Source organism: Globicephala melas, chromosome 18 (genome assembly GCF_963455315.2).
Source record: "Globicephala melas chromosome 18, mGloMel1.2, whole genome shotgun sequence".
Lineage (NCBI taxonomy): Eukaryota > Metazoa > Chordata > Mammalia > Artiodactyla > Delphinidae > Globicephala > Globicephala melas.
The window spans coordinates 8,407,415-8,434,138 of NC_083331.1; the positions used below are offsets into that span (position 1 = coordinate 8,407,415).

The 26,724-nt window shown below is 40.6% G+C and overlaps 1 protein-coding gene across 4 annotated transcripts in view; it reads left to right on the forward strand.

The window, feature by feature from the left end:
* FRY (FRY microtubule binding protein) overlaps positions 1-26,724 on the forward strand; it is a 429,644-nt gene that overhangs the window by 293,822 nt on the left and 109,098 nt on the right. For all 4 annotated transcript variants that reach the window (XM_060288251.1, XM_060288249.1, XM_030882555.3 and 1 more), the window contains 5 exons: positions 1,788-1,959; positions 3,199-3,331; positions 14,650-14,757; positions 24,791-25,049; positions 26,492-26,674. In XM_060288251.1, coding sequence (XP_060144234.1) covers positions 1,788-1,959; positions 3,199-3,331; positions 14,650-14,757; positions 24,791-25,049; positions 26,492-26,674 — 855 coding nt within the window. The remainder of the gene's footprint in view (positions 1-1,787; positions 1,960-3,198; positions 3,332-14,649; positions 14,758-24,790; positions 25,050-26,491; positions 26,675-26,724) is intronic.

Consider the following 26,724-nt stretch of genomic DNA (forward strand, 5'->3'; position numbering starts at 1 on the left):
TATATCTCAATAAACTTGACTTCAGTAGAAAACAGTGGAGATTCTAGCCTACAATATATATTTACCAGCGGGAACTTTTCAGGTATTAATCCTCACCATAGCCCTATATGATCAATAGGTATTATTATTCTCATTCTACAGAAAGGAAGCTGAGACTTGGACTTGGAAAAGTTAAGTAATTTCTCAAGACCAGACAGATAATAGAAGGAGAGGTATGATGCAGAGCTATATAAAACATAAGAAGAAATTGTTTTTGAAATTAAGTTAAAACTATATTTCCCAAACTATCCCAACTTACTTCTGCCCTTAGAATTATTCAGAGAAAAGGAAAACTAAGAGAACTGGCAAGGATGGCTCATAAATTGGATAATCCATTTGCAAATAATTGAAGCTTGATCATTTAAGTCAATTCACAGTCATCCTACTGCTACTGCATCTCCTGAATTAATCGCTGTATTTCCTCACCCAAAACAATGCTGTGTCTTGAAAAATATCCACAAATCTAGAAAACATTTCATGAAAGAACTACTAAAATAAGTGAGGAAACTAATGGACTTTAATATACATTTAAACTTTTTAAAATGAATACTCTTTCATTTTAGAAAATGGAGAAAGAATATTACTGAAAACCATAAAATCATAAAATACACATTGGATTGGGTATGAATGGGCCAGAGAAATGTTTACCACACCCTGGTTGAAATACCCCTACTCCTTGAAGCTTGAATAAATAGTTTAGAAGTCGATATTACTTCATGTTCTAAGATATAATCATGTACTACAGAATAGGTGATTCGGGCAAACCCAACTTGAATGTATAGCTTCCCACCTACTAGTTATGTGGCCCTCTGTTTCCTCACCTGAAAAATGGGAATAATCATACCTTCCTTGCATGGCTATCTTAAAGATGAGAGTTAATGAGCAGCAGTTCTGGATATATTTTAAGAACTCAATAAATTGTAATTAGATTATCATTGTTAGTAACGGTAATTATTTTCTGCATTAGGTAGCGGTCTACTTAGGGAACTTATTCCTTGATGTGGTTTGAAAATATGAGTGTAAGTGTTTACACATGGCTGTTTAAGGAACTACAGATGTTTTAGTACCTTCTGACCTTTTAAGATTATTGCTGCTGGGAGCAACTATCTTACTGAGTCATCTTTCAGAGCCAATATTATGCCTTATCTGAGCCTGGGGAAGATAATGATCTGGCCCAGAATGACATTTCTTCTTATGAGTTTATGTGTTTTTATAAGTAACAGGTTCTGTGGCTTCGAATTCTTTAAATTTATTTTCAAACTTGCCAGCCTTTGTGAATCAAAAGTCAACAACCTGCAATTCAGAGCAGACGACTTACATTTTTATGATTCACATTTGGAACTCCCGTTTGTTTTCATTCAGTCTTTGTGAGTTAACACATGTCTCCTCCCAGGAGACAAAGAGATTTTTGTTGACCTCAGTTTACCTTAGTTGCAGCTGCTCCAAAGGGTGACTGCCTATCCCTTGGAGGTGCACCCAGGATCCCCCAAACAGAATGAATCTGACCATCTCAAACATACCCTCCAAGTTTGGTGAAAATCTTCCCAGTTGTTTTCTTGTGATGCAGCAACAAAGAGTGTCAGAAACTTAATTTCATTTTCTTAGGTTTGGCCTAAACCCTTTTAAATGATTTTCCCACACTAATCTAGAAGGCAAACCATGCTTAACTTCTTTTGAAAGACTGATGGCTTAAGTTCACAACAATAATTGGGTCTTTCTCTTTACCATGAACATATTGTCTCTTACAGAGGATGAACATTGGTTTACGGGCGTTCTTGGTCATAGCTGATAGCTTGCAGCAGAAAGATGGGGAACCTCCCATGCCAGTTACCGGAGCCGTTCTCCCTTCAGGAAACACACTGAGGGTGAAGAAGACATATCTGAGTAAAACACTAACTGAAGAGGAAGCCAAAATGATAGGTGGGTTTCAAAGATATGTTTGCACTGGGCCTTATTAAGCCTTTAAAATGACCAATAGACACTTACCCTTAGTGAGATATATTTTTAAAATCTTCATAAAAGTAGCTGATGAGACATGTCAACATTAATTGTTTTGATTCATGCTGTGGTTTGTTTTACTGCCCTTTAAACTCTTTGGAACTTCCTGGTAAACATTTTGCCGTTTAAATGTTAGATTTTTATCTGTGGTCTTTTCAAACTTCTAATATTGATAATTTGCAGTTTACAGTAAATTTCTAAGACATCTGTGTGCTTTGGTAGATAATCCTGTTTATAAAGCAAACATATAAATATATTCATTCATTTATTCATTCCCTCATTCATTTTTATAGTTCCTTTTCTTCTGTTTTTTTTTCCAGTAAAATTAGTTTAATCTGTGTTTTAAACATGCCAAGTCCCATACATGCCAGGGTATATTGTGGGTTTAGCCTACGTGAGATTATTTTCTTTTTAATTTAACTATCTTAACCCAAAGAGATGATCTTTTGCATTTGTTTCTCTTTTACCGAGTTCCTGAATTTAGAAACCTACTGCAAACTTGTTAATTTAGTTCCTGGATTCCAAAGACCTAGAGGAAACATATGAGGAAACTTTTTCCTTTAAAATATTTATCTTTAGTTATGCAATGCTTAAATGAGTTCAAAAATATCAATATGAAATACATATTCTGTACATTTTCTTCCACTGTATTAATGAGAGCGGTAAAAATGATATACCTGAGGTAAATTTTTCTTCATTTAAAAAATTATGATATGAAATCATTTGTTGCCTTTACTAAGAAAACCCACACATATATTTCAGAGAATAATATAAAGTTATTAAAATTCTAACCCCAAATGAGAATTATCTTTTATTCACATAACCACTCATTATGCTGAATTTGTTTTACTAACCAGAAAACTAAAAATTCTAGTGTGGAACTTTGTTTCCTTGTTTATTTTTACTCTTCTGGAAAATATTTCCCTTTGAAGTATTAGAATTCCTATGTGTTAAATTTAAATGATTCTTTCGGGAACACCCACTACATGTGGGTACTATGCTAAGATTCCTGCAGATAAGAGATTAAATTAGACTCTGCTCAGAGAATTCACTGACCCACGGAAGGTCTTCAGTAAAAATATATCACAGAGGATGAATAAAATGGGATTTCACTCTTTGATAGATTTAGTCAAAGATGTAACTGTCATGCGTATTTTTCAGGCATGTCATTATATTACTCTCAAGTACGAAAAGCTGTGGACAACATTTTAAGGCACCTTGATAAAGAAGTAGGAAGGTGTATGATGCTAACTAACGTCCAGATGTTAAACAAAGAACCCGAAGACATGATCACGTGAGTATAGTGAGGACTAAGTTTTCAATGAAGGATTAATGAACCAAAAGACACCAGCAGAGGTTCTTCCCCTTTATTCTGTTTTTGTTCTCATGTTATTAGAGTCCGAGTTCTAAGAAGTGTTAGGGATAGTAAAAACATCGTTTGATAATATTTGACTAACTGTAAAAATAAAGTCAAACCTGAGATTGATCTGTTTTGATAATATTTCAAATATCATTAGGCCAGTAAGTTAGAAAATGGGCCCAAGACACTTTTACTGGTCCACATTTTCAGAAGTAATGTTTTGCTCTCAAGCCCATGTGATACAGCGTCATCACCAGTTTAGAGACATTCCATCTTTATGAATCTCAAGTTTACTTGTTTCTAGTGAGCGTTCCTGAACAGTGAGAGTTAAACCTGCTTAATATTCTCTATGTAACTGTGTCATAGAAATACTGGATTTTCAGAATGCATTTGTAGCTTAGAATGTAGAAATCAGATGTTCTTAGCCAAAATCCAAGATCTAGATTTGTAATTGGAGCTCCTCATTAGAAACACACAGTTTGATTTTGCTGCTTGTGATTAATTATGGCAGGAACGCAGGTTAGGTTATGACTATGTTTTAAGACAGTTTGGACTTTGTTGTTGAGCTATGAATTAAATTATATTTGGCACCAGTGGCATACATTTCTAAACATACAATTAGGAAAATTTTCTTTGTCACTCAGTGTGTCCAATTCCAAATATCACAGTTAGTTGGAACGTTGTTACCTATATAGGGAAGTTCATATTATGGGTGTGTATTTTTATTACAATAGTAGTATGTCAAAAACAAACTACAGTGAGACAAAACATGATAAAATAAAGTTAAAAATACAGAATTATTTTAAATACATATTTAGCAGTATGGCAAGTTAAAATGAAAGCCTCCTCCACAGAGCTCCACTTGAAATCTGCATCCATTCCTTGGTTCAGTGTGATTTCTTCCAGACCTTTCCCAATGTCAGCACAAATACATATATACATTTTCTTTTTTACAAAACTGGAGTTATACAATGTGTATTATCCTGCAGCTTGCCAGTCACTTCATTTAAATGATATGGAGAGCATGTAGCTTTAGATTTTTCAACCAAAATGGTAGCAGAATTGAAATTGACCAAAGTTAATGACATTAACCATCTTGTCTACAGATCTGGTCCTTACCTAACAAATTGCCAGGTTGTCCATAACCTTTAACCTCCTTACTGCACACTCTCTGAACATATTAAAGCAGTTTTCAGTTTACAATGTAGAAGATGTAAGAAATGCTTTGAAAACTGCTGCCATAGGGCTTCCCTGGTGGCTCAGTGGTTGAGAGTCCGCCTGCCGATGCAGGGGACGCGGGTTCGTGCCCTGGTCTGGGAAGATCCCACATGCCGCGGAGCGGCTGGGCCTGTGAGCCATGACCACTGAGCCTGCGTGTCCGGAGACTGTGCTCCACAACAGGAGAGGCCACAACAGTGAGAGGCCCACGTACCGCAAAAAAAAAAAAAAAAAAAAAAAAACTGCTGCCACATTGTTGTTTCCTCTGAAATAGTAAGGAAATGAAAGGCCTTCAAAGGAAAACTATGTTTATAATCCAGAGATCATAAGACAGGGTCAGGACCAAAACAATACATTCAAAACCATAAAAGGTACAGGTTTAAATGTAAATGTTAACATTTCATTTGTATTTTCACAATACCTTAAACTTTTTCTAAGGTGATTCTTTACTTTCTCCTATTCAACTGTCTTAAGATGCCCCGCCCCCCCCCCAAATAGGGCTAGAAATAGTTTTCATGCTAGACTTTAAAGCAGATCCCTGAGTGGAAAATGGCTCATGGCTACATTTCTAAAAAACAAAGAGATAGGGAGACCTTCAAGATGGCAGAGGAGTAAGACGTGGAGATCACCTTCCTCCCCACAAATACATCAGAAATACATCTACACGGTGGACAACTCCTACAGAACACCTACTGAACGCTGGCAGAAGACCTCAGACTTCCCAAAAGGCAAGAAACTCCCCATGTACCTGAGTAGAGCAAAAGAAAAAAGAAAAAACAGAGACAGAAGAATAGGGACGGGACCTGTACCTCTGGGAGGGAGCTGTGAAGGAGGAAAGGTTTCCACACACGAGGAAGCCCCTTCACGGGCGGAGACTGCAGGTGGCGGAGTGGGGAAGCTTCGGAGCCGCGGAGGAGAATGCAGCAACAGGGGTGCGGAGAGCAAAGTGGAGAGATTCCCGCACAGAGGATCAGTGCCAACCAGCACTCACCAGCCTGAGAGGCTTGTCTGCTCAACCGCCGGGGCGGGCGGGGGCTGGGAGCTGAGGTTCAGCCTTCGGAGATCAGACCCCAGGGAGAGGACTAGGGTTGGCGGCGTGAACACAGCCTGGAGGGGGCTAGTGAAACACAGCTAATCGGGCGGGAGTCCGGGAAAAAGTCTGGACCTGCCTAAGAGGCAAGAGACCATTGTTTCGGGATGCGTGAAGAGAGGGGATTCAGAACACCACCTAAATGAGCTCCAGAGACGGGCGCAGGCCGCGGCTATCAGCGCAGACCCCAGAGACGGGCATGAGATGCTCAGGCTGCTGCTGCAGCCACCAAGAAGCCTGTGTGCAAGCACAGGTCACTCTCCACACCTCCCCTCCCGGGAGCCTGTGCAGCCTGCCACTGCCAGGGTCCCGTGATCCAGGGACAACTTACCTAGGAGAACACACGGTGCCTCAAGCTGGTGCAACATCACACCGGCCTTGTCGCTGCGGGTTCACCCTGCATTTCGTACCCCTCCCTTCCCCCAGCCTGAGTGAGCCAGAGCCCCCGAATCAGCTGCTTCTTTAACCCCGTCCAGTCTGGGCAGGAAACAGATGCCCTCAGGCGACCTATGCGCAGAGAGGGGGCCAAATCCAAAGCTGAACCCCAGGAGCTGTGCGAAAAAAGAAGTGAAAGGGAAATCTCTCCCAGCAGCCTCAGGAGCAGTGGATTAAATCTCCACAGTCAACTTGATATACCCTGCATCTCTGGAATACCTGACTAGACAACGAATTATCCCGAAATTGAGGTGGTGGACTTTTGGAGCTACTGTAGACTTGGGGTTTGCTTTCCGCATCTAATTTGTTTCTGGTTTTATGTTTATCTTACTTTAGTATTTAGAGTTTATTATCATTGGTAGATTTGTTTATTGATTTGGTTACACTCTTCCTTTTTTTTTAATATATAGATATGTATATTTTTTTCCTTGTTCTCTTTCTGTGAGTTTGTATGTGTATGCTTCTTTGTGTGATTTTGTCTGTATAGCTTTCCTTTTACCATTTGTCCTAGGGTTCTGTCTGTCTGGTTTTGTTTTTTTTTTTCAGTACAGTTTTTAGCGCTTGTTATCATCGGTGAATTTGTTTTTTGGTTTGGTTGCTCTATTCTTTCTTTCTTTCTTTTTTTCTTTTTTTATGACTTTTTAACTTTTTCATGTTTAATAATTATTTTTTATTTTAAGAACTTTATTTTATTTTATTTTTTTCTTTCTTTCTTTCTTTTTTTCTCTCTTTTCTTCTGAGCTGTGTGGCTGACAGGGTCTCAGTGCTCCGGCAGGGTATCAGGCCTGTGCCTCAGAGGTGGGAGAGGCGAGTTCAGGACATTGGTCCACCAGAGACCTCCCGGCTCCACATAACATCAAAGAGCAAATGCTCTCCCAGAGATTTCCATCTCAACGATAAGACCCAGCTCCACTCAACGACCAGCAAGCTACAGTGCTGGACACCCTATGCCAAACAACTAGCAAGACAGGAACCAACCCCACCCATTAGCAGAGAAGCTGCCTAAAATCATAATAAGGTCACAGACACCCCAAAACACACCACGGGACATGGCCCTGCCCACAATAAAGACAAGATCTAACCTCATCCACCAGAACACAGGCACCAGTCCCCTCCACCAGGAAGCCTACACAACCCACTGAACCAACCTTAGCCACTGGGGACAGACATCAAAAACATCGGGAACTACAAACCTGCAGCCTGCGAAAAGGATACCCCAAACACAGTAAGTGAAGCAAAATGAGAAGACAGAGAAACACACAGCAGATGAAGGAGCAAGGTAAAACCCCACCAGACCTAACAAATGAAGAGGAAATAGGCAGTCTACCTGAAAAAGAATTCAGAGTAATGATAGTAATGATCCAAAATCTTGGAAACAGAATGGAGAAAATAAAAGAAACGTTTAACAGGGACCTAGAAGAACTAAAGAGCAAACAAACAATGATGAACAACACAATAAATGAAATTAAAAATTCTCTAGAATGAATCTATAGCAGAATAACTGAGGCAGAAGAACAAATAAGTGACCTGGAAGATAAAATAGTGGAAATAACTACTGCAGAGCAGAATAAAGACAAAAGAATGAAAAGAATCGAGAACAGTCTTTGAGACCTCTGGGACAAAATTAAATGCACTAACATTCGAATTATACGGGTCCCATAAGAAGAAGAGGAAAAGAAAGGGACTGAGAAAATATTTGAAGAAATTAGAGTTGAAAACTTCCCTAATATGGGAAAGGAAATAGTCTATCAAGTCCAGGAAACGAAGAGAGTCCCATACAGGATAAATCCAAGGAGAAACACGCCAAGACAAATATTAATCAAACTATCAAAAATTAAGTACAAAGAAAAAATATTAAAAGCAGCAAGGGAAAAACAACAAATAACATATAAGGGAATCCCCATAAGGTTAGCAGCTGATCTTTCAGCAGAAACTCTGCAAGCCAGAAGGGAGTGTTAGGACATATTTAACATGATGAGAGGGAAAAACCTGAAAAAATTTTCAGATTTCACAAAAATCTGAAAATCTCATTTAGATTTGATGGAGAAATAAAAGCCTTTATAGACAAGCAAAAGGTAAGAGAATTCAGCACTACCAAACCAGCTTTACAACAAATGCTGAAGCAACTTCTCTAGGCAGGAAACACAAGAGAAGGAAAAGACCTATAATAATAATAAATAATAAAGAATAATAATAAACCCAAAACAATTAAGAAAATGGTAATAGGCACATACATATCAATAAATACCTTAAACGTGAATGGATTAAATGCTCCAGCCAAAAGACATAGACTGGCTGAATGGAAACAAAAAACAAGACCTGTATATATGCTGTCTACAAAGGCCCTCTTCAGACCTAGAGACACATACAAACTGAAAGTGAGGGGATGGAAAAAGATATTCCATGCAAATGGAAGTCAGAAGAAAGCTGGAGTAGTAATTCTCATATCAGACAAAATAGACTTTAAAATAAAGACTATTACAGGAGACACTGATTGACACTACATAATGATCAAGGGACCAATCCAAGAAGAAGATATAACAATTGTAAATATTTATGAACCCAACATAGGAGCACTTCAGTAGATAAGGCAAATGCTAACAGCCATAAAAGGGGAAATCAACAGTAACACAATCATAATAGTGGACTTTAACACCCCACTTTCACCAATGTACAGATAACCCAAACTGAAAATAAATAAGGAAACACAAGCTTTAAATGATGCACTAAACAAGATGGACTTAATTGATATTTATAGAACATTCCATCCAAAAAAACAACAGAATACACTTTCTTCACAAGTGCTAATGGAACATTCTCCAGCATAGATCATATCTTGGGTCACAAATCAAACTTTGGTAAATTTAAGAAAATGGAAACTGTATCAGATATATTTTCTGACCACAATGCTATGAGACTAGATATCAATTACAGGAAAAAAATCTGTAAAACATACAAACACATGGAGCCTAAACAGTACACTACTAAATAACCAAGAGATCACTGAGGAAATCAAAAAGGAAATCATAACATACCTAGAAACAAATGACGATGAAAACACAATGACCCAAAACCTATGGGATGCAGCAAAAGCAGTTCTAAGAGAGAACTTTATAGCAATACAATCCTACCTCAAGAAACAAGAAACATCTCAAATAAACAACCTAACCTTACACATAAAGCAATTAGAGAAAGAACAGAAAAACCCCAAAGTTAGCAGAAGGAAAGAAATCATAAAGATCAGATCAGAGGTAAATGAAAAAGAAATGAAGGAAAGGATAGCAAAGATCAGTAAAACTAAAAGCTGGTTCTTTGAGAAAATAAACAAAACTGATAAAGCATTAGCCAGACTCATCAAGAAAAAAAGGGAGAAGACTCAAATCAATAGAATTAGAAATGGAAAAGGAGAAGTAACAACTGACACTGCAGAAATACAAAGGATCATGGGAGATTACTACAAGCAACTATATGCCAATGAAATAGACAACCTGGACGAAATGGACAAATTCTTAGAAAAGCACAACCTTCTGAGACTGAACCAGGAAGAAATAGAAAATATGAACAGACCAATCCAAGCACTGAAATTGAAACTGTGATTTAAAATCTTCCAACAAACAAAAGCCCAGGACCAGATGGCTTCACAGGCGAATTCTATCAAACATTTACTGAACAGCTAACACCTATCCTTCTCAAACTCTTCCAAAATATATCAGAGGGGGGAACACTCCCAAACTAATTCTATGAGGCCACCATCACCATGATACCAAAAACACACAAAGATGTCATAAAGAAAGAAAACTACAGGCCAATATCACTGATGAACATAGATGTAAAAATCCTCAACAAAATACTAGCAAAGAGAATCCATCAGCACATTAAAAGGACCATACACCATGATCAAGTGGGGGTTTTCCCAGGAATGCAAGGATTCTTCAATATATACAAATCAATCAGAGTAACAAATTAAAGGATAAAAACCATATGATCATCTCAATAGGTGAAGAAAAAGCTTTCGACAAAATTCAACACCCATTTATGATAAAACCCCTCCAGAAAGTAGGCATAGAGGGAACTTACCTCAACATAATAAAGGCCATATATGACAAACCCACAGCCAACATCATTCTCAGTGGTGCAAAACTGAAACCATTTCCACTAAGAGCAGGAACAAGACAAGGTTGCCAACTCTCAACACTATTATTCAACATAGTTTTGGAAGTTTTAGCCACAACAATCAGAGAAGAAAAATAAAAGGAATCCAAATCGGAAAAGAAGAAGTAAAACTGTCACTGTTTGCAGATGACATGATAGTATACATAGAGAATCCTAATGATGCCACCAGAAAACTACTAGAGCTAATCAATGAATCTGGTAAAGTTGCAGGATACAAAATTAATGCACAGAAATCTCTTGCATTCCTATACACTAATGATGAAAAATCTGAAAGAGAAATTAAGGAAACACTCCCATTTACCATTGCAACAAAAAGAATAAAATACCTGGGAATAAACCTACCTAAGGAGACAAAAGACCTGCATGCAGAAAACTATAAGACACTGATGAAAGACATTAAAGATGATAGAAACAGATAGAGAGATATACCATGTTCTTAGATGGGAAGAATCAACATTGTGAAAATGACTCTACTACCCAAAGCAGTCTACACATTCATTGCAATCCCTATCAAACTACCACTGGCATTTTTCACAGAAGTAGAACAAAAAATTTCACAATTTGTATGGAAACACAAAAGACCCCGAATAGCCAAAGTGATCTTGAGAAAGAAAAATGGAGCTAGAGGAATCAGGCTCCTGGACTTCAGACTATACTACAAAGCTACAGTAATCAAGACAGTATGGTACTGGCACAAAAACAGAAATATAGATCAATGGAACAGGATAGAAAGCCCAGCGATAAACCCATGCACATATGGTCACCTTATTTTTGATAAAGGAGGCAAGAACATACAAGGGAGAAAAGACAGCCTCTTCAATAAGTGGTGCTAGGAAAACTAGACAGCTACATGTAAAAGAGTAAAATTAGAACACTTCCTAACACCGTACACAAAAATAAAATCGATTGAAGATCTAAATGTAAGGCCAGACACTATAAAACTCTTAGAGGAAAACATAGGCAGAACACTCTATGATATAAATCACAGCAAGATCCTTTTTGACCCACGTCCCAGAGAAATGGAAATAAAAATAAACAAATGCGACCTAATGAAACTTCAAAGCTTTTGCACAGCAAAGGAAACCATAAACAAGACCAATAGACAACCCTCAGAATGGGAGAAAATACTTGCAAATGAAGCAACTGACAAAGGATTAATCTCCAAACTTTACAAGCAGCTCAGGCAGCTCAATATCAAAAAAACAAACAACCCAGTTCAAAAATGGGCAGAGGGCTTCCCTGGTGGCGCAGTGGTTGAGAGTCCGCCTGCCGATGCAGGGGATGCGCGTTCGTGCCCCGATCCGGGAAGATCCCACATGCCATGGAGCGGCTGGGCCTGTGAGCCATGGCCGCTGAGCCTGCGCCTCCAGAGCCTGTGCTCTGCAACGGGAGAGGCCACAACAGTGAGAGGCCCGCGTACCACAAAAAAAAAAAAAAAAAAAATGGGCAGAAGACCTAAACAGACATTTCTCCAAAGAAGATATACAGATTGCCAAGAAATACATGAAAAGGATGCTCAACATCACTAATCATTAGAGAAATGCAATTCAGAACTACAATGAGGTATCACCTCACACCGGTCAGAATGGCCATCATCAAAAAATCTACAAAGAATAAATGCTGGAGAAGGTGTGGAGAAAAGGGAACCCTCTTGCACTGTTGGTGGGAATGTAAGTTGATACAGCCACTATGGAGAACATTATGGAGGTTCCTTAAAAAACTAAAAATAGAACTACCATACGACCCAGTGGTCCCACTATTGGGCATGTATCCAGAGAAAACCATAATTCAAAGAGTCATGTACCACAGTGTTCATTGCAGCTCTATTTACAATAACCAGGACATGGAAGCAATCTAAGTGTCCACTAACAGATGAATGCATAAAGAAGCTGTGGCACGTATATGCAGTGGAATATTACTCAGCCATAAAAAGAAACGAAATTGAGTTCTTTTTAGAGAGGTGGTTGGACCTAGAGACTGTCATACAGAGTGAAGTAAGTCAGAAAGAGACAAACACCATATGCTAACACATATATGGAATCTAAAAAAAAATGGTTCTGAAGAACCTAGGGGCAGGACAGGAATAAAGACGCAGATGTAGAGAATGGACTTGAGGACACGGGGAGGGGGAAGGGTAAGCTGGGATGAAGTGAGAGAGTGGCATGGACTTATATATACACTACCAAATGTAAAATAGATAGCTAGTGAGAAGCAGTTGCATAGCACAGGGAGATCAGCTCCGTGCTTAAGACCACCTAGAGGGGTGAGATAGGGAGGGTGGGAGGGAGACGTAAGAGGGAGGAGATATGGGAGTATATGTATATGTATAGCTGATTCACTTTGTTATAAAGCAGAAGCTAACACACCATTGTAAAGCAGTTAAACTCCAATAAAGATGTTAAATACAAAAAGAAAAAACCAAGAGAAACATTAGAGAATCATGTAAGCATTTAGGAAAAAAGAGTTGAGGTCCATACCACACTAATGGAAATAGTTATTGGAGTTGAAATTTGAGGCTGGTCTACCCTTTTTCCAGGCCTTCTTAGGGTATGAGCTTGGAAATAAAGCATTCTGTGTTGCTCTGTTTCCATTCCTCATCCCTTTTTTTCTTTATTCTGGCAAATAATCATAATAATAGTAGCAGTAAGTATAATATAATGACTGTAAATAATAATTATACAATATCTGTTAATAAAAATTATGCTATTTGGGGGACTCAGATGCTTCCTATAAAATCCCAGGCACAGGGCTGCAGTAAACGGAAACCATGCACCAATTAGAGTTTCTAATCTAGGCTTGCTTTATCAGCTGGGAAGTCTGCCAGTCCTGTAAGTCTGCTTTATCAGCTGGCAGAATTTTCCTTACACTTCAGGCCAGGCAGGGTCATCTGTTTTCCAACAGATATGAAAATAATCCCAGCTGTTTAAGACATCTGGTGAGCATGTTAGAAGAGCTATTTAAAAGACACTGTGCCACACATGAACAATCAGATCACTAGGCTTTAACTCTGTCTAGCCATCGAGGATGTCATTTGAAGACTTCTCTTTCCTTCAGCTGATTGGAAACCACTGTACAGTGCAGTCCTCTCTGAAGTCCTTGTACGTCCCATGCAAAAGGACTATGGAAATGGAGAGAAAATAAACTTATGACTTCCCACAAGAACAGAGTATTTTAGAAATTCACATATATGTGTTTTGTTTTTCACAAAATACAAAAAAGTTTCGTATTTATTCCTAACAAACTTAAAAACACATGCTGAAAAGTAATGTCACAGAGCAAAATTGCTGTCTGATTATTGTCTTTAGTTTATAGAGAGCATGGATTCTGCCTGTTACATTTCTATTCTGACACAGTTACTGTTCCAGGAAGGAATTACTTCTACGCTACTTTGCATTTTCATTATTGTGTTTGTGTCCTATGATTGCGTTAATTTGGTACCAATTTTATATTTATTCTCAGGGGACTAAATCGTCAAAATTTAAATATGCTGTTATATTATATCACAAGTTATTTGAAAGATTTGATGTGTAGTTTAGTTTTTCCATAAAGGTTATTGATAAATATGTGGTTAAGAATCAGTTATCTATTTAAATAAGTAAAAATTGAAATAATTTGTCACTGAATTTATATTTTTCCTTCATATTTTACAACAGGATATAGAAGGTATTAATTACCTTTAAAACATTCATATTCTCAAGAAAGTAAAAAGAAGATAATCTCCATAGAGATCAGGACCATCAGAGTAATTTTAAAAATCAGAAATGGGTGCACAATTATATAGATTTCAGTATTTTACTTGACATTATGAAAGACTTATTTTTGGAAGCATTTAATTAAAAAAAAATCAGGGGTGGGCACTCTTGAGAGGAGAAGCATAACTCAACAAAGAGAGAAACTTCCAGATGTCATGCTTGTTAAAGGCACCGTTAGTTGTATACATTAAAATGCCATTTTTAAATGCTGAAGGTAGTAATGACTGCAATGTGTTTCTTACATACTAATGTGTCTGGGCAATTCAGTGTCTTAAATGCAGCCCACAGGGGCCAAACCCCATGGAACCCAGCTGAATGGCAAGACATATGATAGCAATAGAATGCTATTGCTATTGGCATTTTTCTTTCCAGATACATATCTCTAACTAACATTTAAATCTTCATAAGTTCTCATAGAACTGGCCAAGCTATAAAAGGCATAAACCTTTAGGAATAATAGGGAACCATCACCAGGCAGTGATTCAGAAGGCATTGATTTTAGTCTTTGTTCACATATTTGGCCAATTTTTAAAAATTTTTTCATAACCTTTGACTTACGTTTAAACTTTGTCTTCAAATTCCAGGGGTGAGAGAAAGCCAAAAATAGATCTTTTCAGGACCTGTGTTGCTGCTATTCCTCGACTGCTTCCTGATGGGATGTCAAAACTTGAACTTATTGACTTGCTGGCCAGGTAGGTGAGAGCTGTAGTGGGCATTATTTGATCAAAATTGATTTGAATCATTTGTCATGATTCCTCAAAAAATAGAATGATTATTAAAAATGGGCAGATATTTACCAATTCTGGGTACTATTTGGAGTTCCCAGGAGGAATAAAGAGATGGTTTTGATTTGGGGCTTTTTGTTTTTTTTCCTGCGCTCAAGGGGTTTAAAATTCAATGCAGAAGCAAATCCGTAAGGACATAAGGTAACTAGCAATCCAAGGCTTGAAACTGTGCAAATTTATGGCACCAAAAAAATGTGATACATAAAATCAGAGGGTAGAAGGATTACTGTGGACTGGGGACGTCAGCAGATGACTCCCGGGAGATGGTGGAACTTGAATGGCCCTTCGAAGGAAAGATAGGATATAGAAACGTAAAGAGCCCTTTGAAGGAAAGATAGGATGTAGAAATGTAAAGGGAGTACCATGAGGACAAGCACAGAGGTGGGACCAGGAAACGAGGAGATGAGCCTGGCTGGGAAAAAGTTCATTCAGGATGTGATTCCCAATCTGCGACCAGCACACCCCCAGGGAGGCAAGAAGGTGGGTAACAGGGATCCTCAGCGAATTTTTGTACTTCACTTCCATAGATCATACATTTATGCCGCTCCCCATCTTCCGTTAGAATTCACGGTCCGACTAGAACCTAAAGTTAACTTGCTTTGCTTTGAATGAAAGTATATCATTGTAGTTAAATAAGCTTGACTTTTCTCATGCTGATCTGAAGTTCTAGCTGACAGTTATGCATGTCTTTAATTTAAAAATCAAAAGTGACTTATTATCTAAGTGCATTTAGAAGGCAAAATCATTAGAAACGGGGTCCTTGGAGGGAATGGAATAAGGAGGAAGACAAGTCATGCTTGCTTTGAAAAAAAAGAAAGAAAAAGGATTTTAGAAAACTCAATGATAAAAATAAATAGAAATAAGACTTTAGAGGTAGATATTTAATTAATCTTTACTATTAACTGAGGCGTTTGGACTAATGGAGTTTCTAAGCAGGAGAATAACATGATAAAAAAATGTCATTTCGGCTGGTTAATCTGATAATGGCGGAATAGAGGAAAGGCCAGAGAAGGATAACAAATATTGATGCTGATTGGATGAAAGATGCTTTATACATAATCTTTTACCCACATCCTCTAGCCTTCAGAGAGCACCCTTCCCATCAATATCCAAAAAGTAGCCCAAGCCCTGGTCCCCCGTGACTGCACATCGCCCGGTGGCCGGCCAAGGCTCTGAGTGTCCCCGTGGTGCGCAGTGCGTCCTGGCGATCCTGGTCGTCATGCTCTCTGCTCTGCACAGCCGTTTGGACTCCTGTGCAGAGGGGACCAAATCCCGTGGTTGATCACTTCCTGCTATCAGTTAATAGCTTTCATAGCCTGCTGTCCTTCCCCATTCTCTTCACTCCAAGTGTGGACAAAGCCACTCCTTTCCCTCTTCTGGTCACACTAGCTCAGGATAGTGCTGGCTCCTGAGGTTTACTGGAGAGCCGTTGCTTTGATAACCACCGTGTCAAGCTTTGGTGTTCCCTGGCCACAGCCGTCTACCCTTCTAGCTGACTTTTATCACCCATGACCTATAACCAGTTCTTTGCTACAGTCAGCCATCCCCAGGCCATGGGTTCTTCTTTCTTCCATTCCATGTGTAGGATGAGTTTTAAGAATATGAACTTAAAACAAACTACAGTCTAGGCTTTTGCTGAAGCCTAGCAATCAGAATGTGAACCTAGAGCACCTTATCCGAAGTAGGGGAGCAGTGGGGAAAGAGGGAAGGACAAGCCTGGATCACAAAAGGGCTTCCAGTTCTCGGGGAGGACAAGATTTAAGGAGGAGCGAAGGGTGGATTCCTAGTGAATAACAGACATGGGGATTTGGGGGTTGGGGAGCTGAGGAACAAAGAGACCAAGATACTATAAAGGGCCGTCCACGCTACTGTGGAGTCTCCCAGGATGACGGGGAAGTGCTGTAGATAAAGAAAAGCTGTGAGCCAAGTGCCAGAATTACCCAGAAATGTACAGGAGCAGCCTGTCCATTTGCCGTGGACAACAATGGGGAGGATGGTGTGACTAGGAGACAAGTATTTGCACAGAGGAGGGGAGCTGAGTGAAAGGGCTGCAGGGGGCGTTGAGGAACGCAGGGAACGCCATCTGAGAGATGTGCAGGAGGCGCTCCCCAGATGGGAATAGTACTGACTCCTCTGGAAATCCTGATTTTTGCTTCCCTGCTTTACCATTTTACTAGCCATTGTGATGCTGGCAAATTACTGGGTTGGCCACAAAGTTTGTTCGGGTTTTTCCACGAGACGGTACAGAAAAACCCGAACGAACTTTTCGGCCAACCCAATATTTAACCCCTGTCTTTTTTTTCCTTGGTAGAATTGGAATAATGCTGCCTAGCTCATAAGACTGTTGAAAGGGCACAATGACGTGGCACTTTGGTTAATCGGAGAGAAAATGTGTCAGCAGGGAAAAGACAGTTCTCAGTGAAGCTGAAGTAAAGGGAAAGTTCACTTATTTCATTGAAGTCCTAACTGGTGATGATTATATAACTAAGCCCTTTGAAATGCTAAGTGTTTGAAATGTCATGCAGCCTTCTGGTACCGTCTCTAATGCTGTTTTGCTGTAAATCTGTGTGGGAGACGCTTACCTCTGGAATCACCTTGGTAGCCTCATCCAGTGACGCCTGGCTCTGCAGCCGCGGTGCCAGGCTTGTCAGAAGGGAATGCTGTGAGACCCGGTTGGAATGGCGGTGCTATTTATAGAGCCCCATGTTTATTATTATGTACATTCTTACAAAGCCCAAAGCCATGGGTACTGTTTTTATGAGGGGAAGGAACAAATAAATATACTTGAGAGTTCGAGTCTTAGGGCAGAGTTCAGAAAATGACGGGACTTATATGGGAAGCCTGTGAAGAGGCCTTTTTCATAAGCTTCAAAAGAAGCCAGAGGCCGTTCTCCTCAGGGGAAGGATAACTTGGAGAGTTGGCCCTCACACTGGGTCCATGACCCTATGAGAAAACGAGCCCCTTCTAGATCTCAAGAAGGTCAGAGGACAGAAGTGAAGGAATTGAAGAGCAGTCAATGTGGGTTTCAAGTCTTGAGTCACTCTGTCCCCCTGTAGTCCAGTCACATTTGGATTCATTTGACTCCTGACACAGTCTGGTCAGAGAGGTGTGAGACCTTTTATTTCAGACACTTCCTTGTTGCATCTATGGTGTTTTTTTTACTGGAGAAAATCTTGGTTTTCTTCATACTTGGCAAAATAAGACCAAATGCCATGCAGGCTCACCTGCCCCTCACAGCTCGGTTCCCCGAATAAGGAGTGTTGACTGAAAAAAAATGCACAACGTGAGAACTGTGAGTTGAGTTAAGTTTTATTTGGGGCAAAATGAGGACTATAGCCCGGGAGACAGCGTTTCAGATAGCTCTGAGAAACTGCTCCAAAGAGGTGGGGGGATGCTCAGGATATATGTGATTTTGGTGAAGGGGGAGTACGTGCAGTCAAGCACATAGTTTTTGCAGAAGGTTTCTGCTAGTCTCGTGAAGGTTACAGCTAGTCACGAGGAGCAGACGTCACCATGAAGGATTTTAGTGCTTTTCTAGATATGACGAGATACAAGAATTGGGCTCATAAAATCGGCTCCTGAAAATATCTAACTATCTGAAGACCTGTTCTGCCAGTTTTTCCCAGAGCACAGAGCGCCTCATTCCTGATCTCCACCCTGAACTCCTTTCAGGGGGTGTCGAAGGTCAGCAGCTGCAGCGGCTCGTGATTTAATCCTTGTAGAGGCAGGTGGCAAGTGCCCATGGCAAGAGCCAGTTTGTAGGTGACAGGAGTTTCAAGGTTATGTCCCCCATAACTGCCCCCAGGCTCCCTTCCCAGCTGTTCACGTATTGGCTAAATACCCCAGACACTCTAATCTCAGAGTTGTATTAGTATGTTTACCATAACAATGGCTTACAGACCGAAACAGACAAAGAAGGTGGAGCTCACTTTTCTCCTTGGCAGTCGCCATCATTTTTCTCTGTCTCCTCCCAGGTGTTTCCTGCTCTACCCTTGACCACAGGAAGGACCTTTTCCCCTAACAGTCTACAGGCTCCTGTCCTCTGTCCCTTCCTGCAGCACTGTAGATGCACTAAGGGTTTGCTGTTCCATGTTTGCCCTCCTTTCAGAAATCTGAAATAGGGTTGTGAGAATTAAACAATGCATATAAATCACTTAACGTCGTGCCTAGAACACAGTAAGCTCTCAGCAAATGTTAGTTATTATTTTTAGGCATCTTTAAACATGAATAACATATTATGCCACGATGTACAATGCACTTTCATATACTTTATGTTAGGAAAGCTGGGTACATATGCATTCCTATTTTCGGACAAAGAGATTGAACTTCAGAAGAGTAAAGTTGGTTGCCCAAATGTACAGAATTTTCCAGAAGCCAAATAGAAGTGACAGATGTCATTGGTTTTATACAAAATGGCAAACATTTTGTGCAGTGTCTCTTTACTTGTGGAACTTTCTGAGGTAATGCATATACAATTTCATGATCTTCAGTGGTATCTGAAAGCTATTAATCATTTACTATTTATCATTCAGTCTTCAGCCTTTGTGTAGCGGAGGGCTGCTAGCTGTTTTGAGTAGCTGGGTGAGAACTGTAGACTCAATTGCATATATTGCCTCGATAAACCACTTAATCTCATTACTATATTTTAATTGAGATGCAATTCAAAGCCCTGTAGATAGGTGGGAGCTCATTCTTTTTTTTAAATAAAGTTCCCATTTTATTTTATTTATTTATTTTTTCGGGAGGGGCCACGCCACGCGGCATGTGGGATCTTAGTTTCCCGACCAGGGTTGAACCCGCACCCCCTAAATTGGAAGCACGGAGTCTTTTTTTTTTTTTTTAACATCTTTATTGGAGTATAATTGCTTTGCAATGGTGTGTTAGTTTCTGCTGTATAACAAAGTGAATCAGCTATACGTATACATACATCACCATATCCCCTCCCTCTAGCGTCTCCCTCCCACCCTCCCTATCCCACCCCACTAGGTGGTCACAAGGAGCACAGAGTCTTAACCACTGGACCACCAGGGAAGTCCCGGGAGTTCATTCTTTAATACCTTAGAGAAGAAGTTTCCGCCACTTCTGGTGAACATGCCAGAGGTTAACAGTCCACTGGTCAGCAAGTCTCTCCTTTTGGAAACCTTTGTCTCCATTTCTTCCTCTGCTGCCCTTGGTGACGTTATGGGGCAGCAGGTCCCTCACCGCTGCCTGATAACCTTGTGTCAGTCCTGCCAGAGCTGAGAGGAGGCTGTTCCTCCTAATGGATCTTTTCTTCTGGGTATAGTTTGTGAATTTGAAGTCACTCCCTTTTCCTTCATGCACCTCTAGCAACAAAATTCTTCAAAGCGACTGAGCTGATTCCATCTGAACCTGAGCTCACCTTTACGAAAGTGTTTCTATTCAGTCATTTGTCTGATCTGACCAACCAAGAAGGTGGCCTTGCTCAAGTTCTGGGTTTTCCCCCCTTTTACCCACATCCTTACTTAGTGTAGGTGCTCCTCACACCACACCCTCGTCCTAGATCACTCCAAGCAGGGCCTCGGGACTGCTGGCTCATGCAGAATGTCGCCGCCTGGTTAATCAGGCCAGGCTGGTCCATGAGCCTCATGGCAGCTGCTGGGGCAGGACAGATGCAGTTGATGTTGGCAATAACGGTTTCTTTCGGTATGCTTCACTGCTGTGTCACGGTGGAGTCCCTTCAGGCCCCCTTGGTGGTTTTGTGTGTAACCATATACTCGTGACCCCATTTTAAGCTCCTGGAAACCAGATCAGCGTCTTAGAAATTTTTCCTCGGGTCCCCCATCCTAGTCAGACTTCCTGAGCTGCCTTCTCTGAAGGTCTCTCTTCTCTTTGAATTGCTGCCACCAGACTGTCACAGGACTGTTGTTTATTGTCATCACAGTTGTTCACAGGCAAGAACCTGTCCTTTCTTTTCTGGCTTCTCAATGGGATGACCCTGCAGGAGTTTGGGGGATGTCCTCTCCTCAGCCACTCCTTGCTCGCTGGACCAGCAGGCATCGTGAGACTCTAAATAGGTCGGCCAGCATCATGCAGCTTCCCTGCACATCCTGCATCCTCAGGATGCCTGAGCATCTTTCTCCTTTAACTGAATCTTCTTTTCCTTTTTCGTTAACTAAAATTTGTTTTCCTGTTTTCTGTTTTATAATGTTAAATCCCATGCGCTTCACAAGATGATCTGTGATTATCTGGTTAAAATCTAACAAAAGTAAAAATGAGGAAGATCTGGGTGGAAGAAACGGCGGCTGTATCTGATAGGCACCTCCCTACTTAGACTCTCCGAGGATGACACAGGGGCGGGGCTCTGGCTCTTCTCGCAACTTCTTCTCCTTCTCCCTCGCCTGTTGCCACTCAGACTTGCCTTGATACGTTATTTTCACTCCATCTCAGTTCTGTGACACTGGACCTTTTTCTTCCACAAATATTCCACGTTTATTATCAACTGGGCCTTTTATTCCCAAAGCTCCCTCCCCTCCCTGGTCCTGTCTCTTCGTACTCCAGGAATATTTTTGAGTGTTCTCACTGGTGAGGCATGTGAATACCATGATTTCAAGAGGAGTGGTCACCAAAAATAGCAAGAGCTGCACCACTTTGGGGTCTCAGAGTCCTTAAAATGATCCTGCACTGTTGGTTTAAAGTTAAGGCAGCCTCCAGATTGCAAATTGCGAAGGATGCCAAAGTTAGACGAAGAGTAGAATTAATCTCATTGGAAATCTGAAAGTATTGGCCTTTCTTTAAAAGCTTCATCTAAATAGACCGTGGCATGGTTTTTATTTTGACTTTTGACCCTAAAGGTATGTGCTTGCCTAGTTTCATGTGTGTAATAGTGCAAACTGGGTGGCTTAAATAACAGAAATTGTCCCACAGTTCCACAGGCTAGAAGTCATCAGGGTTGCTTCCTTCTGGGGCTGTGAGAGAGAATCTATTTTCTGCCTCTCTCCGAGCTTCTGGGGGTTTCTGGCATAGTTTGGCCTTCCTTGGTTCATACAAGCATCACCCTAATCTCTGCCTTTATCTTTACATGGTGTTCTCCCTGTGTGTGTCTGTCTCCAAATCTCCCCTTCTTATAAGGACACCAGCCGTATGGATTTTACCCGACTCCAGCATGACCTCATCCTAATTTAGCTAATTGCATCTGCAATGACCTTATATCCAAATACTGTAATATTCTCAGGTGCTGAGTGTTTGGATTTCAACATGTGAATATGGGAGGAGACACAACCCGTAACAATGAACAATACCATTACCATCAGTTAACATTTGCTGAGTGCCTCCTGTTCCTGTCCTTAAAAGGTGGTTCATCATCTGCAGAAGCTTATTCTCTAAGACATTCAGGACTATAGACAGGTATAAATGTAATAAATTGGAACAATAAACTTAAGATGGAATCATGACCTCAAGTGTTTTCCATAAATTAGTGTTTTCAAACCATGGGCTGCAAAGGTGACTGGAAGCTGCTTGTAGATTGAAGGAATGTTTCCTGTCACATGGGGGGCTTCAGGTCCTTTATCCAGCTTCAACCAGAACAACTCGTTTTTTTCTTTTTAATAAATAAATAAATTTATTTATTTACTTATGGCCGTGTTGGGTCTTTGTTGCTGCGTGCAGGCTTTCTCTAGTTGTGGTGAGCGGGGGCTACTCTTTGTTGCAGTGTGCGGGCTTCATTGCGGTGGCTGCTCTTGTTGCGGAGCACGGGCTCTAGGCACACGGGCTCAGTTGCTCCGCAGCATGTGGGATCGTCCAGGACCAGGGCTCGAACCCCTGTCCCCTGCATTGGCAGGCGGATTCCTAACCACTGCACCACCAGGGAAGTCCCACAACTCGGTTGTACTATATACTAGAGTTCTACATAAAATCTTTTGAAAAACAAATGGAGCTGCTGATTAAAATACAAAGAAAATTTGTAAATTCCTGCCTTAGTCCTTAACTAGAAGCCCAGGTTAAAGACCTCTGTGTGTTATTTCAGCAACTGTGACCTACTTAACAACTATAGACTTAATAGCAAGTCTGTCCTGAAGAATTAGCTCAGCTCTTCCTTCTCAGCAGTTTTGTAGAGCTTAACTTGCTTTTGGAACACAAAATGCATCTTCCCTGACTTGGTATATATATCTGCTCATTAATGAGCTTTTGTCTGGTTTATATTGTCAAATTTGGACCAATTAGTGTACTTTATACTCTAGAGAATAAGAAGCGTATTCAGTATTCAGTTTTTGAAATACTGTCTATTCAAAAATATGTAAGTGTATCAGACCTGTTTTATGGAGAAAACTTTGGATTAAAGATGAGAAGTCCTGGGTTGGAATCCTGGACTTTGAGGAAATCCCTTAACCACTCTGGTTCACAGTTTCTTTTTCTGTTGGTTGAAGATGCTTCATCCTGTTTAATGGGGGCCCCTGTTGACTTGGCCAGCTTCTTCTTTGACACTGAACAATTCCAGGCTGCTGAGTCCTGGAGATTCTGTCTCCTGGGTAGCTCTGCTCTCCATCTCTCCCTTCTTTACTACGTCTCTGCCTTGGGTCAGGCCCCCGCCACTCGGTGCCTGAGTCACTGCAATGACCTCCCAGCCGGTCTCTGCCCTCAGTCTTGTGACTCCTCCAAGGCAGCCTGCATGTTCCTGCCTAACTTTCTTTTCTCAGATGTGACTCTAATCATGTTACTTCCCCTGTAACTTTCTGAATACGGTTCATTTTCTTCTCATAGTAAGAGCTAACCTGTACTGAGTGCTTACTGCATGCTCCGTGTGGTACTAAACGCTGTTCATAGATCATCTCAATGAACCTCACAACAGGTGTATGAGATACAAGTACAGCTATTATCCCCATGTTCCAAATGAGACTCTGAGGCTTAGAGAGGTTAAGTAACTGGCATGAGGTCACATAGCTAATGCATGATCAGGCATTCTGATCCCAGAGCACTCACACTTAACCTCTTCCTGCTGTGTTGCCTCCTTGGGTGGCCCACAGACCCTCCAGCGAGCCACTCCTGCTCTCTCTCCAGGACTGTCTCATACCTCGCTCTTGCTAACACCCTACCCAGTAAACACAGCCATACCGTACTCCATATCCTGACTCTTAGGAGGGCCTGAATCTTAGGAGGACCTCAAAAGCATTTGTTTATTAAATAAGTGAATGAATGAATCTATAAAGCATGATGTTAACTATAAACGCTCCATACCAATGTTGAGATTTATTTAATAATATTATTATGATGTTCTGGCTTAAACCATAAATACACTGATATTATTTCAGTTGACAAACTCAGGATTTCCCAGCTTTGCCACTGTCAGCATTTTAGGTCAGAGAATTCTTTGTCATAGGAGTTGTCGTGTGCATTGTAGGATGTTTAACAGCATCCCTGGCTTCTACCTACTACATAGATACCAGGAGCACACTCCAAGTTGTGACAACCAATAATGTTTGTAGGCATTACCAAAACTCCCTTCATGGGGGCCAAACCAATTGAGGACAACTGGCCTAACTTTTAATTACTCATTTTCACTGAACTTCTGGATGAGTCCCTTAGTTTCTCCAGGACCATCCTTAAAAGTGGTAAGGTTTGATACTAATTTGTTCTGTAGTCAGTAATGAATTAAAAAGAATTGACGTACAGCTAAGTGCAACATGGTATCTCGGATTGCATTCTGAAACAGGAAGGACATTGATGGAACACTGGTGAAATCTGAATAAAATCTGTATTTTAGTTAATAGCATTGTACCGATGTTAACTTCTCAGTTTTGATCACGTACGATGGTTATATAAGGTGTTAACATTAGGGGAGCTGAGTGAAAATTATAATATATTAGGGGAGAGTGACCCATTTTTCAGATACAGTAAAAGGCTCTGGCCTTAGATATGTTCCTTTACAGATATAGAAGAAAAACTGATAAAGTAAGTGACTTCATTGTCTTTATTCATCTCACAGGCTCTCTATTCACATGGACGATGAACTGCGACATATTGCGCAAAATTCTCTTCAGGGTTTACTCGTTGACTTCTCAGACTGGAGGGAAGATGTCCTGTTTGGCTTTACCAACTTCCTGCTCCGGGAAGTGAATGACATGCATCACACACTCCTTGATTCATCCCTCAAGTTACTGCTGCAGCTCCTCACCCAGTGGAAACTGGTCATACAAACTCAAGGAAAAGTCTACGAACAAGCCAACAAGATCAGAAATTCAGAGGTGATTCTCACCCTTTGCCCACTAATTTATATTCTTTAAGTCACAAGTAAGTTGCCGCCCAGAGAACCTTGTGGTTCTTACTTTCAGCTACCTAGGAACTTGCTCCCTAGTGATGGCCCTAAGTTTTTCCATCTGCTTAAACTGTGCCCAAGAAATTCAGGGCATCGTGTGCCACCTCAGGTTAGATTTAGTAACATTAGCAAGGCCATTTACGGAGCAGAAAAGGATGTTTTTTTCAGAGAAGTATGATTATAAATCCGTTTGTAAGAGCAAATGGCCATAGGGAAGAGATATAGAGCTGGGTATGAATGTGGATCTAGATATGGATGTGGATATAAAGCTGGAAGTGGATCTAGAGCTGGATGTGGATGTGTATCTAGATATGAATATGGATATCGATCTAGATCTGGATATGACTCTAGAGCAGATATGGATATAGATATGAATATGGATATAGAGTTGGATATGGATATATAAAAGTTAGCTGCCCACCAGTGTTTTCCCCCTAGTCAGCAACAGATTGGTTGCTTTCTCCAATATCCAGAGAAGAAAGAAGTCTTGTGGTTTCTTTATTCTCTCCTGCCTCAGTCCTGAATGGTAAAAATTAATGATGCCATGTTGAAGAGCAGGTTGAGGAGGAGTGTTGTCAAATGAGAACCAGGGCTGTGTGACTTGGTGTTGGCAATGAGCAGACAGAAAAGGGGTCTGGCTGGAGAAGAGCTTAGCTGAGGGTCTGAGGAATGTCGAGGCTTGGGAAGTATGATAGCGTTTAGGGTCCCAGATGGGCTAACCTCAGAGACGAGCTTCAGGGCATGACTCCTTCCTTGTGTCCTACACTTGCCAAAAGACGACAGGGAGGAAAACAAGGATTACCTATGCTTGAAAAAGGGAGGCTGAAATGGAGGTGGAATCTGCCCTGTTGTCTGGCGTGCTTTTGTTTGAGACTTATTTGGTTTGGGAACTTTCGTAACCCATCTCATTAACATGCAAAACCCGGATTAAAATCTAACATGAAAAGAAGTCTGATTAGCAAATCAATGTTTGAAAATTCAATTTAGTAGTAACTAAAATAGAGAATTCTCTATAGAGAATTTAAGTAAAGCCAAATTAGGACACTTTAATTAAATATACAGTGTCATCTCAAATGGTATGGATGGAAGCAGTTTTGTTTTTATTCCTGCTAATAACCTTTGAAAAGTTATTCCTTATCAGAGGTAACAGAGGGCTGATGGTATTCCAAAGTGACAGTTGGTCTGAAAATAAAAAGGGATCTATGATATTTCATGAATAATAATGAATTCATAGACATGTGTGGTTCTAAGCTGGTATAATTTATTTTAGTATTACAAGGTCAAACATGCCAGAAGATGTACATAGAAGAGTGGCTGCTTCTTCCACTGTTGTTTTTCTGAACATAGAATGTTGTTCTTATTGCACAATAGCTCATTGCCAACGGCCCCAGCCACCGAATCCATTCGGAGCGAGGTCCCCACTGCAGTGTGCTCCATGCCGTGGAAGGCTTTGCTCTGGTTTTACTCTGCAGTTTCCAGGTGGCCACACGCAAACTGTCTGTTTTAATACTCAAGGAAATTCGAGCTTTATTCATCGCCCTGGGTCAGCCTGAGGTATGGATTATTTTTCTGAATTTTCCAATTCATATCTTTCAACAGTTTCA